Below are 15499 nucleotides of genomic sequence, written 5' to 3'. Positions count from 1 at the left end.
TAGCGCCAACTTATTCTGCAGCACTTTCAGGCAAGCTCATTTTACTGATCTCGGAAGGATGGAAGGCTGAGTCAACCTTGAGCTGGCTACCTGAACCAAGCGGGGATTGAACTTGCAAACTTCAGGTCGTGAGCGAGAGCTTAGGACTGCATTCTGTTAATTGTGTGAATGTGGCCTCCATCAGCTACGTGTAAACACACCCGGGCTTTGACAGATAAACATGATAGGCCGTCGTTCCCATAACACAGAGAATACGACCCATTGATTTCAATGGGTTCATTCTCACATTTTTTTTTTTTTGCGCCCATCGTTTTCGCCAGCAGAAAAAGATCAACCTGCTATATCCTGTGCATGTTTGCGCACCAAAGAGCCCCATAGAGGTCCATGACAGGTGCGCAAACACGCAAATTTACCCGCGCTGGTATGCATTAAACGTAGCGCATACCTGCGATCACCGGCACCGCGATAGGCAAATTAGCCTTTTAAATCAGGGCGGAGGTATTAGCTTTTTTTTAGCACTATGTCTGGGTACATGACGCTATGGTCCCTGGGCAGCCATGATGATATATATATATATACCTGTGACCTGGTCGACCAGGATGCGCGAGGTGATAATTCTGCCGTACTGCGAGAAAAGTTGTTCCATCTCTTTCTGATTCATGGTTTTGGGGAGACTGCTCACGTATAGGTTGGCATCTCGTATGGAAGCTGAGCTTGGGCGGGCGTAGGATACCTGTGAAATATAGACGGTGACATCATGTTATACAGAACCCTCTATAGCTACCGGTATATATACTACCATGTGAGGGGAGCAGCCGTAAACTAATGCAAAGAAGCTTGAATGCAGTACTGAAGAGGTTAATCAGCCGATTCCCCTGGAGAGGAGTGATTGTTTGCTGCGCCCCTAGACACTGTTGCCACAGAAATGCCGATCCGCTCTGGGGAGCCTCCCAGAAGCCTTTGCAGCATTCGCACTTGTCGTCAAGTACACACTGATCTCATGCAATTATCTCTGGCCGTGAACCTCATAGAATAACTCACGGGAATATGGCGCTTTCTTTAACGCGCCGCCGGCAGATATTTTGTCCATTTCCAGGGAAACGAGTTCTGGTTTTCGAACCTGATAGGTGTCCTAACTTTCCATTCTTGTAATGTTTAACATACCAAGCAATTAGACTGAGGCTGCTCTGTTTTAGGGCATGCTGGGGAAAAAAAGAATTGGCCCTAGGGTTGCTATTTTTGTCAGAGGGGGTGTGGCTTGAGGTGTGGTTGGGGGCATGGCCTACCACAATTTATGTTGTTAACTCTGTTATTCTAATGGCCCCAACTAGCAATTGTGCCCCCCCCCCCCCCCGCTTAGTGGCCCCAAAAATAACAGTGGCCCCGCTGGAGGTCTCAGTATTAACAGTGTCCCTATTAGTCACCCCAGTGGTAATAATGAACCTATTAATAATAGTGACCCCAGTATTAGTGTCCCGCACAGTAGCCCCAATAATAATAGCAACCCCCTCAGTGACTCCCAAAGTAATAGTGACCCCCCACAGTGCCCCCAGTAGTAATAGTAACCCCATTAGGGTCTTTAGTAGTAACAGTGTCCCCCATAGTAACCCCAATAGTAATAGTAACCCCATTAGGGTCTTTAGTAGTAACAGTGTCCCCCATAGTAACCCCAATAGTAATGGTGACCCCACAGTGGCCCCCTGTAAATCACCCGGCAGCAGTAGCACTCACACAGTCAGACAGTACTTGCTGCAGCCCAGAACATCGCTCTGCTCTCCACTACCGTCAGTTATCCCCCCCAATCTCTGCACACGCTGTACTGTGGTTGGAGGAGCCCCCTCTGTGGTGGAGAGCAGAGCGATGTTCTCTGCTGCAGCAGGTACTGTCTAACTGTGAGTCTTCCTGCTGCGGGGTACGAGTGGGGCTGTAAGCATCAAAGTGAGGGTCACCCCCTGGCTGGCGGTGGTAATCTAAACTATTTTTTGCTAGCAATGTTAAAGATAACTACCGGAATTAACCTTCGGACATAATGACTGGCTGGGCCAGTGGTTTACGTGAGTTCAGCTCTGGAGTATAATATAGGATGTAACTCAGGATCAGTACAGGATAAGTAATGTATGTATGCAGTGACTCCCCCAGCAGAATAGTGAGTGCAGCTCTGGAGTATAATACAGGATGTACCTCAGGATCAGTACAGGATAAGTAATGTATGTACACAGTGACTCCACCAGCAGAATAGTGAGTGCAGCTCTGGAGTATAATACAGGATGTAACTCAGGAGCAGTACAGGATAAGTAATGTATGTACACAGTGACTCCACCAGCAGAATAGTGAGTACAGCTCTGGAGTATAATACAGGATGTAACTCAGGAGCAGTGCAGGATAAGTAATGTATGTACACAGTGACTCCACCAGCAGAATAGTGAGTACAGTTCTGGAGTATAATGCAGGATGTAACTCAGGACCAGTACAGGATAAGTAATGTATGTACACAGTGACTCCACCAGCAGAATAGTGAGTGCAGCTCTGGAGTATAATACAGGATGTAACTCAGGATCAGTACAGGATAAGTAATGTATGTACACAGTGACTCCACCAGCAGAATAGTGAGTGCAGCTCTGGAGTATAATACAGGATGTAACTCAGGATCAGTACAGGATAAGTAATGTATGTACACAGTGACTCCACCAGCAGAATAGTGAGTGCAGCTCTGGAGTATAATACAGGATGTAACTCAGGAGCAGTACAGGATAAGTAATGTATGTACACAGTGACTCCACCAGCAGAATAGTGAGTTCAGCTCTGGAGTATAATACAGGATGTAACTCAGGATCAGTACAGGATAAGTAATGTATGTACACAGTGACTCCACCAGCAGAATAGTGAGTGCAGCTCTGGAGTATAATACAGGATGTAACTCAGGAGCAGTACAGGATAAGTAATGTATGCACACAGTGACTCCACCAGCAGAATAGTGAGTGCAGCTCTGGAGTATAATACAGGATGTAACTCAGGATCAGTACAGGATAAGTAATGTATGTACACAGTGACTCCACCAGCAGAATAGTGAGTACAGCTCTGGAGTATAATACAGGATGTAACTCAGGAGCAGTGCGGGATAAGTAATGTATGTACACAGTGACTCCACCAGCAGAATAGTGAGTACAGTTCTGGAGTATAATGCAGGATGTAACTCAGGACCAGTACAGGATAAGTAATGTATGTACACAGTGACTCCACCAGCAGAATAGTGAGTGCAGATCTGGAGTATAATACAGGATGTAACTCAGGATCAGTACAGGATAAGTAATGTATGTACACAGTGACTCCACCAGCAGAATAGTGAGTGCAGCTCTGGAGTATAATACAGGATGTAACTCAGGAGCAGTACAGGATAAGTAATGTATGCACACAGTGACTCCACCAGCAGAATAGTGAGTGCATCTCAGGAGTAGGTTGGTTGTTGGAGAGCTCTGCAGGAACCAGGGTGTGGTCAGGAGTCCCAGGTGAAGATCTAGCTGGGATCCCAGGAAGAGTGCACTTTCTCGGGTGCGTGTTTGTAATGGAATCCCGCACCTCCTCCCTCCGATCTCGGTCGGAGGGAGGGAGGGCAGTGATGGCGGCGGCATCAGCGACTGCAACATCTTCGCTACAGGTGCCAGAGAAATCAGCAATGTCAGCAGCGAAGAGGAGGCTTGGAGCTACAAGCAACATGGTGAGGAGAGCGGGTTCTGGTCGTGGCTGCAGTGACACGGCCCGGGTTGACAGCGGGGCCACGGTGGACGTCGCAGCAGGTGAGGTTGTGACCCGCAGTCAGGCCCGCAGGATAAAATGTGAGCCACAGACAGAGGCAAAACTGTCTAAATGGAGTGATAGAAGGGAGGAGGAATCTGTGATAGACCTGGCCTCCAGGTTGGCAAAATATATGCAGGATTACCAGACTGCGGGAAAGATGATCGTCCTGCAGAAAGGGAAACTGCAATCTGCTAGAATGATTAAAGAGCAGAAGTCATCCAAGGAGGATAAAGCAGTGGCCAGGAGGGCAATAAGAGACTGCAAAGACTGTATTAAAATGTGGCAGGCAGTCAGAAAGAAGATCTTGGAGGAGAGCGGCCCCTTTAAGGAGAAACTGATAAATGACGATCGGTTTGCAAAAATGGCGGCAGGGCGCAGTGGCCATGCGCAAACTGACACATCAGGTGATGGGGAGAGTTCGGATGAAGAGGAGTATGAGGATGTGCAGGAGAGTCTGGGGGAGCAGCCTGTGTGCTCTGGTGAGCAATCACTGACCCAGAGCAGCACCACAAGTGCCAGAAGTCTCCTGCCTGAGGAGGTAGAACTGCCACCAACATCAGAGGAGTCTGAGGTGGAGGGGAGAAGGAAGACAGGAGCACTACAAGTGCAGAAGACCCCACAGTTGGAAGCCTCTCCAGATATGGGGGGCTTCATGTTTGGCAATGATTTGCCAGAAAAAGACTCTGTAGTTCATAAAAAAAGGCAACAGAAGAAACCAGTGAAGGTGCAGGAGAGGTTGGTTTTTGTAGCAGTCCCTGAGAGCACTGGTCCAGCTGAAAAGTCGGATCAGGGCTCTGACCCCAAGAACCCCCCTAGCTCAGGCTCTGAGGTGGGCCGGGAGCGGGGCGTTGGGAAGAAAAGGGCCGAGCTGGTCAGACCCCCTGTCCCTGTGTTAGGTGGTAATGGGGACAGAGAGGTCAGGAAGAAAGGCGCAGAAAAGGCCAGTACAGCTGGAGGTGACCAAGGTGATGGAATGGAGAGCGGCAGCGGTGCCACAGGCATGGAGAGTGGCAGCGGTGCCACAGGCATGGGGAGTGGCAGCGGTGCCACAGGCATGGGGAGTGGCAGCGGTGCCACAAGCAACGTTGCAAGCGGGGCCTGTGATGCAGAGGGGGCTCCTGGCCAAGCAGGATACCGGGCTTCCAGCGATGTGGAGGCCAAAAAGAAAAAAGGGAAAAACAGGAAAAAGAATAAAAACAAAACTGATGAGGTCCTTCCATCTACCTCCGTGAAGGCCAAGACCCAAAGTCCAGATCCAGCTAAAGGAGTGAATGTGAGAGAGAATGCTGGTGATGGGGGAGAGGATGCTGGGGGTGCTGGTTGTGCCTCTGCTACATCTGGCAACGGTGATGCCACACAAGTGAATGCTGGTTTGGGTGGAGGTTCAAGGGATGGTAATGTAGTAAGGCAAGAGGGGTTACAGGTTCCAGTCGCCCCTCCAGCGGCGACAACAACTGGTAGGAGTTATGCCAGTGTCGCCGCTGGAGGGAGTGGGTCCTCCTTGTCTCCAGGCTCTAGGGAGGGCGTTTTGCAACAGCGTCTCCTGGAGGCTTTACGGAAGGGGGAGAGTACAATCACAGTTGGAGGAAGAGAGGTGGATCTATCTCTCTGGAAAGAGAGACATGGCTTGGGTGCCTTCCGAGAGCAAAGGGGGGAGACCGTATGGTCCCTACCGACACCCGGGCAGGACGCAGGTCGTAGGAATGTGGTCCGTCTTCGTTGGAGAGGCAATGATGCATGCCCCCCGAGGGCAAGGGTAGTGGAGCTTCTGCTGAAGATGGGCTTCAGGGCGGTTGACATCTTTGCCCTGATCCATCCCTACGGCACGTCTGAGTTTGACATCAGTTTCGTTCGCCCAGAGGGCCTAGAAATCTTCTGGGGGAATTACGAGCTGGTGAAAAATGAGCCCGGCTGGCGAGACTTTGCCATCCAGGTGGTGTCTCGCCAGAACAGCATCAAGAAGGTGACCGTTTTGACTCGTAACGAGTCACTTTCTTGCTTTGACATCATGACGTGGCTCAGTAGGTACGGAGAGGTGACGGAGATGCCCCAAAAGAACAGGGATGAGCACGGCATATGGTCTGGGGCCTGGACGTTTATGGTCAAGCTGAAGCGTTTAGGAAACTCAGTGGCTCACATACCATCTGCAGCCTTCCTCGGCAGGGATCGTATCTTGGCCTTTTACCAGGGGCAGCCGAAGCTCTGCCACAGGTGCGGCGACCCCTCACACTTGAGCGCCGCTTGTAAGACCTTGAAGTGCGCTCTGTGTGGGGGTCTGGGTCATCTAGCCGCCTCCTGTGCGGAGATTAGGTGTAACCTGTGTGGTGACCTCGGTCACCCGTTTAGTCGCTGCCCACGTTCCTTTGCCAATGCGGTCTCAGCACCTACTGATGGGGGTCATGATGTGGCCTCTGGGGGTGAGGGGACCAGCAGAGGTGGAGGAGCTCAGGAGCCAGTGAAGAACCGCCAAAAGACGCCTGCGGAGCAGAGGCGTTAGGAGAAACGCAGACGGAGCAGGGAGCTGACAGGAGCGCCCACAGCAGGTGGGTCGATGGTGGCCCCTGTTCCAGAAGCAAATCTCGCGGCTGAGGCTTTGAGGGACAGCGATTTAGATGAAGAGGACAGGAGGATCCAGAGGGAGGAGACCAACTCTGCAGATTCCTCCCACTGTGAAAGTGTGGATGAGGAAGGCAAGAGGTGGCTAGAGAAACGGCGTAAGCTAGGTGCCACGAGGAGGAAACGAAGGGGGGATTCAAGATCTTCTCCCACCCCGGGCCAAGTACTGGAAGGAAAAGCCTGCTCACCTCCAGTTGGACTCTCCAATAGGTTCCGAGCCCTCCAAGACATCTCTTCCTCCTCTTCTGAGGGGGAGGCGGAGGGCAAGGTCCCTAGGGCAAAGGAAGGGTCAACAGGGGGCGCTGAGTCTCCACCTCGTGAAGGCATAGTTCCTTCCGGGGTGGAGGCTACTCTGGAGCCTGGAAACAAGGACGACGGGGTCGGGGGATCCCCTGCTATGGACACAACTGTGTCCAAAAAAAGAGGTAAGGGGCTTTCCTCTGACCCCGAGGAAGCGGGTGTGAGGAAGAAAGCCATCTAATTTAATCACTCATGATGGCGGCACCCACTCCGCTGACTCTGGCATCAATTAACGTTGCCAGCATTAAGTCTGATACGGCTAGATTTGCGGCCTTTGATTTTCTCGGCCGCGTTGAAGCCGACATTTTATTTTTGCAGGAGACCAGGCTGTCTGACTTGGCAGCCGTACATAAGGCAAAAAGGGAGTGGAGGTCAGGCCCTTCCTACTGGTCTCTTGCGGCCGAGCCGTATAGCGGAGTGGCGGTTCTTTTTACCGCAGCGGTTGAATGCCGACGAGTTATTGAATTAGAAATGGGAAGGTGCCTGATCTTAGATGTCCTCATGAAGGGACAAGAATTGAGACTTGTCAACATCTACGGTCCCCAGTCAAAAAAGGACAGGAAGAGTCTCTTTATGAGGATCAAGCCCTACCTTTTTACCAGCCGCCAAGTTGTCTTTGGAGGTGACTTTAATGCAGTCACAAGAGCCCGCGATAGGGGAGGCTCTGGAGACAGGCGGTTGACTTTTGACAGCGTCGCACTTAATAGCATAGCTAGCGAGGCTCGCCTGGTGGATGTCCACATCCGGCACACCCCAGGCCACGAGGGGTTCACCTATTATAGAGGTCAGAGCAGGTCTAGAATAGACAGGTTTTATTTGAAGGAGGAAGCCATCTCTTCACCAGTGTCCGTTGTTGAGGTGGAATTCTCCGACCACTGTCTAATATTGTTTTCTCTGAATGTTGCAGAGACCCCCCGGATGGGCAGAGGTTTTTGGAGACTGAATTCATCACTCCTGGAGGAAGCAGAGATAAGACAGTCCTTTGAGGATTTTCTGCAGAGCCAGGTACCATTACTGGATCTCTGTAGCAGTAAGTCAGAGTGGTGGGAGATGTTCAAAAGGAGGGCGGCGAGGTTCTTCCGAGAGCTCTCCAACCTCAGATGCCTGGACAGGTACCGCCTGTACAACGGCCTGAGGAGGAAACTCGAACATCTCGTTTCGACTGGAGGTAGCCGCGAGGAGATCTCCAGAGTGAAATCTTTGCTCAAGAAGTGCCAGTATGACAGACACGCATCCTTGGTTTTTGAGAGGGATTTCGGGAAGTACCGCTCGCCCGACCCTTACAGAAACTGTAGGATGTCAGTGAATAGTAAAGTGGTCACTGGACTGATCGATAGTACAGGATCCCTGAATCGATCCAGATCAGGGATTTTGGAGGTCGTCAGATCCTACTACTCGCAACTCTTGGGAAAGAGGGATCTAGATTCGGAAGTAATGTCGGCTTTCCTGGCTGAAACTGTCCCTGAGCCGGGGGTAGACACCTCTCTTGATGTTTTGACAGGAGAGATCAGAATAGAGGAAGTTAAACTGGCGATTGATGGGCTCCGGCTCAAAAAATCGCCAGGACCGGACGGACTAACATCCGAGTATTATAAGACCTTCAAGGACCTCTTGAGTCCCCTCTTGACGGAGGTATTAAATGAGTGTCTTTCCTCGGGCACTCTGCCAAAGTCAATGAGGAGGTCAGCTTTGATCCTTCTGTCAAAGGGTAAAGACTCGAGCCGTATTGAGAACTGGCGTCCCATAGCACTTCTCAATACGGACAGGAAGGTTCTGGCAAAAGTGCTGTTTAATCGGTTGGTCAAGTTTGCACCCCGGCTCCTCTCGGGCGCCCAGCATTGCTCTGTTCCAGGCCGTAGCACCTTTAGCGCTGTTCTTGGTGTCCGGGAGGCAGTGGAGCAGGGTAGGGCTGGTCACTGGGAGGGGTACTTGCTGTCCTTGGACCAGGCCAAAGCGTTTGATCGGGTTAACCACGAGTACCTCTGGTCAGTCCTTCTGAGATACGGCCTGCCAGTGGGGTTTGTTGATTGGCTGCGAACATTGTATGCAGGGGCTGAGACTTTCCCGCTGGTGAACGGTTGGCTTGGCCGCCCTTTTGAGGTGGGGTCCGGTGTCCGTCAGGGCTGTCCTCTAAGTCCCCTGTTGTATGTGTTTGCGATAGATCCCTTCCTTAGGAGGGTTGATTGTGGACCTATAGCAGGGGTCGGGATGGACCGGGTGGTGCCGGAGGCTACCCTGAGGGCAGTGGCATACGCCGATGATGTCACGCTCTTCGTATCCTCAAGGGAGGAGGCGGAGTTTGTGTTGTCAGAGGTGGATGGCTACTCAGAGGCATCTGGGTCCAGGGTCAACTGGGATAAGTGCGAAAGTCTCTGGTTAGGAAGGGGGGATCCTGTGTTTGATCTCCCGGACACTCTTCCGGTGCCCCAGACTTCAGCAAAAGTTCTTGGCATCAAATTTGGCCAGGGGGATTACCCCATGCAAAATTGGGTAGACAGGCTGGACGGTGCCACTCACAAGGTCAATCAGTGGAAGGGTTGGTCTTTAACCCTTCGGGAAAGAGTTAGCTTGATCAAAACATACCTGCTCCCTTTATTCATCTACCTGGGCAGCGTATGCATTTTGCCAGAGCCTCTCTGGACCCGGGTCTACAACCTGTTCTTCCTAATGTTGTGGGGGAACAGGTTGAACCTGATCAGGAGAGATGTTACATACCGCACGAGGAGACTAGGGGGGTTGTCTATGGTCAACCCTGTGGTGTTTCTTGTAGACACCTTTTTTAAGATCAACATAGGCAACCTCTGGCAAGAGAGGGCTCCTCCGTGGGTCTACTCCTGCCGGGGATGGTTTCGGCCCTTCTTCCAGGAATGGGAGACAGGAGGGCGAGTGAAGGACCTTCGCACGCAGCACGGACATCTCCCGGCTTACGCTACCTTGGTTCTGAAGGTGATACGCCGGTGGGGTCTGGGGATGTGGGAGATCAGGACTCTGACGAGGAGGCTCCTCGACGAAAGAGTCCTGTTGACCCATTTCCAGAAGCCCCTGGCGCTCAAGGACTGCCCAAGTCGGGACCTGGAGGGAGGGTTACGTTTACTGAATTCAACCCGGGTCCCCTTGAAGTTTTGGGACTTGGCTTGGCGCTGCTTTCACGGGAGACTGTATGTAAGGGGTAACTTGAAGAGCAGGCCTCTGATTGACAGGGGTTGCCCCCGTCAGGAGTGCAGCGACGTGCTGGAAAGCATGGAGCATTTCCTGCTTCAGTGCCCCTTTAATACAGAGGTATACCAACGGGTAGGGGTCTCCATAGGCTGGCATCAGCTGGCACACCTCTCCTATGCGGAGTGGGCTTATGGAGCCTTCAGAGGCCTTGGTGGCAGGGACCGCTGCACTTTATTTCTAGTTAGCCTAGTGGTCAGGTTCCACATCTGGAGTGCACGGTGCCTGATTTCGACGGAACTGAAAGTCCTCCCCGTGGATACGGTATGTAGGAACATCCTGGGTGACCTGGTGAAGGTGCGTTCTTTGGAGTATGAGAGGCTGGGCACATCTAAAGCTTCTCTCCTATGGAGAGGGCTTGTATTTCGTTAGGGACAGTCTTTTCTTAATCTTCTAGGGGCAGAGTAGGGAGAGAATAGGGACAGGAAAGGGAAAGAGGAGGGATAGGGCAGGGACAGTTTTCCATGAAGGGTCAGACTGAGGGGCAGACTAAGGACAGTCTAGGGAAAATTAGGGAGAGAATAGGGACACCTTTTTAAATTCAAGGGATAGAGAAAAAAAAAAAAAAAAAAAGAACATTGTGATGTCTGTGCCCGGCTTATCACCTCCAATCCTGGTGGGGGGCTGTGAGTGCACCATGAAGCTTTTTGTTTTGGTATGGGCAAAATGGAATGAAGTAGGGCTGCAGGAGAGCCGACCTTAGGCTTTCGGGTTATGTATATAGTATATATTATGTATGTTGGTTGGAGTGTATTATGCTTTTGTATATATTGTATATTGTATATATTCACGTTCTGGGTGGTAGGTAGGTTGGGTGGGGAGTTGGGGGGAGAGGGATTCACGCCTCGAGCCGTAGCCTGGCACGTCCCGAACATTGAACTCTGGGCACGGACTGGTGGAGCGGGCATGGCCCCCAGGCTGCGGCAGGCACAGTGTGCTATTTCCTAAAAAAAACAAAAAAAAACCCTGGTGTGGCTTGGCACATCCTGAACTAAGAACTCTGGGCATGGACTGGTGGAGCAGGCTTGGCCCCCAAGCTGCACTGGGGACCCAAAAAAAAAAAAAAAAAAACAAGCATATTTTTAGTTAGTTATTTATGCCAGTTGGCTCGGTCTTTCTGTTTGAATTTGCTTATTTATGTTGTTATTTCAGTTATTTATGCTGTTTATGTTATTGCTTACATTTGTTCTGTGTGGGTACAGTGCGGCACGGCTGGACCTGGAGGTGTAGTTTACAGGGTTTTATGTAGTTATAGTTTCCTTAGTTTTATATTTTAGGTATATAGTTGTATATTGTGTTATATGCTGAGTGTATATGTGTGTGGGTGTGTACGTCGGGGAGGAAACCCGGATATGGACATTTTACTTTGTTTATGGATCACGGACTGTGGGGGAAGGGCCTTATATTGCTTTATATGGTTATTCTGATTGTTACAGTTTGTCTTTGTTGTGTTTTTTACTTTTATAATAAAAGATATACAGGATGTAACTCAGGATCAGTACAGGATAAGTAATGTATGTACACAGTGACTCCACCAGCAGAATAGTGAGTGTAGCTCTGGAGTATAATACAGGATGTAACTCAGGATCAGTACAGGATAAGTAATGTATGTACACAGTGACTCCACCAGCAGAATAGTGAGTACAGCTCTGGAGTATAATACAGGATGTAACTCAGGAGCAGTGCGGGATAAGTAATGTATGTACACAGTGACTCCACCAGCAGAATAGTGAGTACAGTTCTGGAGTATAATACAGGATGTAACTCAGGATCAGTACAGGATAAGTAATGTATGCACACAGTGACTCCACCAGCAGAATAGTGAGTGCAGATCTGGAGTATAATACAGGATGTAACTCAGGATCAGTACAGGATAAGTAATGTATGCACACAGTGACTCCACCAGCAGAATAGTGAGTGCAGCTCTGGAGTATAATACAGGATGTAACTCAGGAGCAGTACAGGATAAGTAATGTATGTACACAGTGACTCCAGCAGCAGAATAGTGAGTGCAGCTCTGGAGTATAATACAGGATATAACTCAGGATCAGTACAGGAGAAGTGATGTATATACACAGTGACTCCACCAGCAGAATAGTGAGTGCAGCTCTGGAGTACAATACAGGATGTAACTCAGGATCAGTACAGAATAAGTAATGAGCAGAATAGTGAGTGCAGCTCTGGAGTATAATACAGGATGTGACTCAGGATCAGTATAGGATCAGTATTGTATGTACACAGTGACTCCACCTGAAGAATAGTGAGTGCATCTCTGGAGTATAATACAACATGTAACTCAGGATCAGTACAGGATAAATAATGTATGTACACAGTGACTCCACCAGCAGAATAGTGAGTGTAGCTCTGGAGTATAATATAGAGAGATCCAGATGGGGTGGGCTTGCCATGGAATTTCCGTGCGAACCCTTCCCACAGAAATTCCGCTGCATTTACAGTAGTAGCAAAGTGGATGAGGTTTTGAAAATCCCACCCACAAGCTGTGACAATAACCTGTACAAAATCAAAGCAGAAATTGACATGTTTTGCGGAATTCAATTCCGCAACGTGTCAATTCTATCGCTGTTTCCGCTGAGGAGGGGAATTCCTCATAGAAAGACGCAATAAAACATAAAGGCAGGCTATCCGCTGCTGATCTGCTGCAGAGTATCCGCTGTGGACATTCCACTGCAAATCAGCCCCATGTTGGACCCGGCCTTAGTGATAACTCTATATTTAGAGTTTCGAAGCTGGAGTTGTATCTTAACACCCCTAGTCCACTCTGAACAATCCCTTTTTGTTAGAAGGGTTTAATCACTGGGTGTTCTGCTGCTTGGGCTCCCATATATTAGCTGTAAGCTGAGGGCAAACCTGACAGCAACTGTTTAATTCCCCTGCAGCAGCTCCGCAGGCCACATGAAGTATTACACATTTCATAATGAAATCAGTTGGCTGGGTATGTAAGGCATGGATGTGCGGGTCCTCCATGGCGATGGAACAATCCTCTTTTAATTATTAATAGCGTTATTGTACAGTCATCTGCTGGGAGTTGTAGTCCTGTCCTCCTGATCATTCACACATACAGTATATGAGATCTAGAAACTATACATTGTCTCATTCAGCCTCACAAAGGGTCGCTGTGTTGCTGCATGCTACGTGTCACTTTCATTAGGTCGGAGTGGAGATGACAGCCATTAAACATGTCGCTGTGTTCGGTCACAATGCCGCCTCTGTGGGCCTGACCTTCGTATTATTATCTGTGATTAAGTCACTTTTCGGCTACACAAGACTTATCCTTTAACTTTTCCTGTGAGGAGCTGATTTGGGTTTTAATCACAGCAGCTGGCTTCCTGTGCCAATCTATACTGCCCCCCCATTCGCCTAATCTCCAGGGGAAATACCCCGTAATTAGCCGGAGAGGGGACAGATGGCTGAGTGCCTTTGTCTTGCATCCTCCCCACCCCCCCTATTCACAGCATCGCTCTCCCCGAGGGGCGCAGATTTGAATGACAAAGAGAAGACAAATAAAAGAATTTTCCCCGTCTTCCCTGACCTGCTGCCTCCGCTATAAGACGGTGACCTTCAGGGAGGAGATGCAGAGATAGGGGGCATCTGTCAGGGCAGCCATCGGGGTGGAGACGTATCTGCGTTCTTTGTTAAAGTGTGGGATGCGATCATTTCTACCATTTTCTGTATGTACACATCACTTACGTTACATGCATGGAAATACGGATTCTGCATTGGCACGGTGGGGCGTATCTACCGTACTAAATCCAACGTTTCATGCGCTACGTGCCGCAGTGAGTGCAACAAATGTGTTAGGCTACCTTTAATGGGACGACCATTGCCGAATAATCACTGCAAAGAGCGAATTCAAGCGATAGTCGTTCGGTGTAAACGCGGACAGCGGCAGGGTGACGAGCGATAAGTCGCTGGTCGTTTCATCTCAGCTTCCCAAAAAAATAGTCGCTGGCTGATCAAAAGATGCCTGGTGCAAAGTCACAGTTTTTCGTATTTGTACAACTTATGAACTAATTTGCATGGAGATCCCCCCATAACCCCCGCTATAACAGCGTGACGTAATGGTGCTGTGAAGGGAGCGCTCTCGCCAACTATCACACATGTATCCACGCATTCTGCGGTACATTTTAACACTGTCGGGCCTGTTCGCATAGTCCTACGCTCTGATTGTACAGGGGGAGCAGCCTAATTAGTCCCCGGTGTTATGGGTATTAACACCGCAAAATTGCGCAGTTCAGTGCGAGATTTCATTGGGACAGGGTGCGCAAACAGTCTCCTACGGTGCCTTGGGTGCGCACAAAAATAGAGCATGTCGCATATATTTCCGCAGAATGTGTGGGACCTTATTGAAATCAATGGGGTCTACTCTTTGGTTTGCGCTAGTAATTTTGCGTGCGCGATAACGCACACTAAATCGCCGTCTGCAGAAGCCTTAATCTGCGCAGTACGCTGTGCGAATACACTTGTGCAAATGAGTCCTAAAGCCGCCCTGCAGACGAGCGGGACGTAATCTGAATGGAGCCCTATCACGTCTTCTTGCAAGCGTTTCTGCGCAGGTAAGTATAGTTTTTTGCACTGCCGGGCCTGTTTCCATTGGCACAGGTTTGTACCGGATCAGCAGCCTAATTAGTCGTTGGTGTTAGTAATTGATACAGCAAAATTGCAGTTACTTGTGCGATTTAGTGCAGAAAGGTGCGCATTTGCGCACCCCCGTAGACTACTATTGAGCCTCGGGTGCGCACAAAAAAAAAGAAATGAGAATGAACCCATTGAAATCAAAGGGTTCTACTTCCCACGTTTTGCATGTATCTAAGCCTATCACATGTGACACTGTCTGCTGAGCCAGTGTATCTAAGCCTATCACATGTGACACTGTCTGCTGAACCAGTGTATCCAAGCCTATCACATGTGATACTGTCTGCTGAACCAGTGTATCTAAGCCTATCACATGTGATACTGTCTGCTGAGCCAGTGTATCCAAGCCTATCACATGTGATACTTTCTGCTGAACCAGTGTATCTAAGCCTATCATATGTGACACTGTCTGCTGAGCCAATGTATCTAAGCCTATCACATGTGATACTGTCTGCTGAGCCAGTGTATCTAAGCCGATCACATGTGACACTGTCTGCTGAGCCAGTGTATCTAACCCTATAACATGTGATACTGTCTGCTTAGCCAGTGTATCTAAGCCGATCACATGTGACACTGTCTGCTGAGCCAGTGTATCTAACCCTATAACATGTGATACTGTCTGCTGAGCCAGTGTATCTAACCCTATAACATGTGATACTGTCTGCTGAGCCAGTGTATCTAAACCTAAAACATGTGCTACTGTCTGCTGAGCCAGTGTATCTAAAGGCCCTTTTACATGGCCCGTTCATCGAGCACAAACGTTCAGGGCTTAAACAGACGGGCGCATGTGCAAATAGGCTCGCCACTCCGCAGTGTATTAGCACATGAACCAGTCAAAATTTTTTGGGTTTTGACAGTTCAAATTTTGCACTATTACGCGCGGGTAAAAAACAAGCAGAAGGGTAGATCCTGCCCTAAT

The 15499-nt window shown here is 49.6% G+C and overlaps 1 protein-coding gene across 4 annotated transcripts in view; it reads right to left on the bottom strand.

Annotated features, from left to right (window-relative positions):
• Positions 1-15499, bottom strand: part of ELAVL3 (ELAV like RNA binding protein 3) — a 76412-nt gene that overhangs the window by 13548 nt on the left and 47365 nt on the right. For all 4 annotated transcript variants that reach the window (XM_066593654.1, XM_066593652.1, XM_066593655.1 and 1 more), the window contains exon 4: positions 580-733. In XM_066593654.1, the coding sequence (XP_066449751.1) occupies positions 580-733 (154 nt within the window). The remainder of the gene's footprint in view (positions 1-579; positions 734-15499) is intronic.

The sequence above is a fragment of the Eleutherodactylus coqui genome, chromosome 2 (assembly GCF_035609145.1).
Source record: "Eleutherodactylus coqui strain aEleCoq1 chromosome 2, aEleCoq1.hap1, whole genome shotgun sequence".
In the NCBI taxonomy this organism is placed as follows: Eukaryota; Metazoa; Chordata; class Amphibia; order Anura; family Eleutherodactylidae; genus Eleutherodactylus; species Eleutherodactylus coqui.
This window is presented reverse-complemented; position numbering and strand designations above follow the sequence as displayed.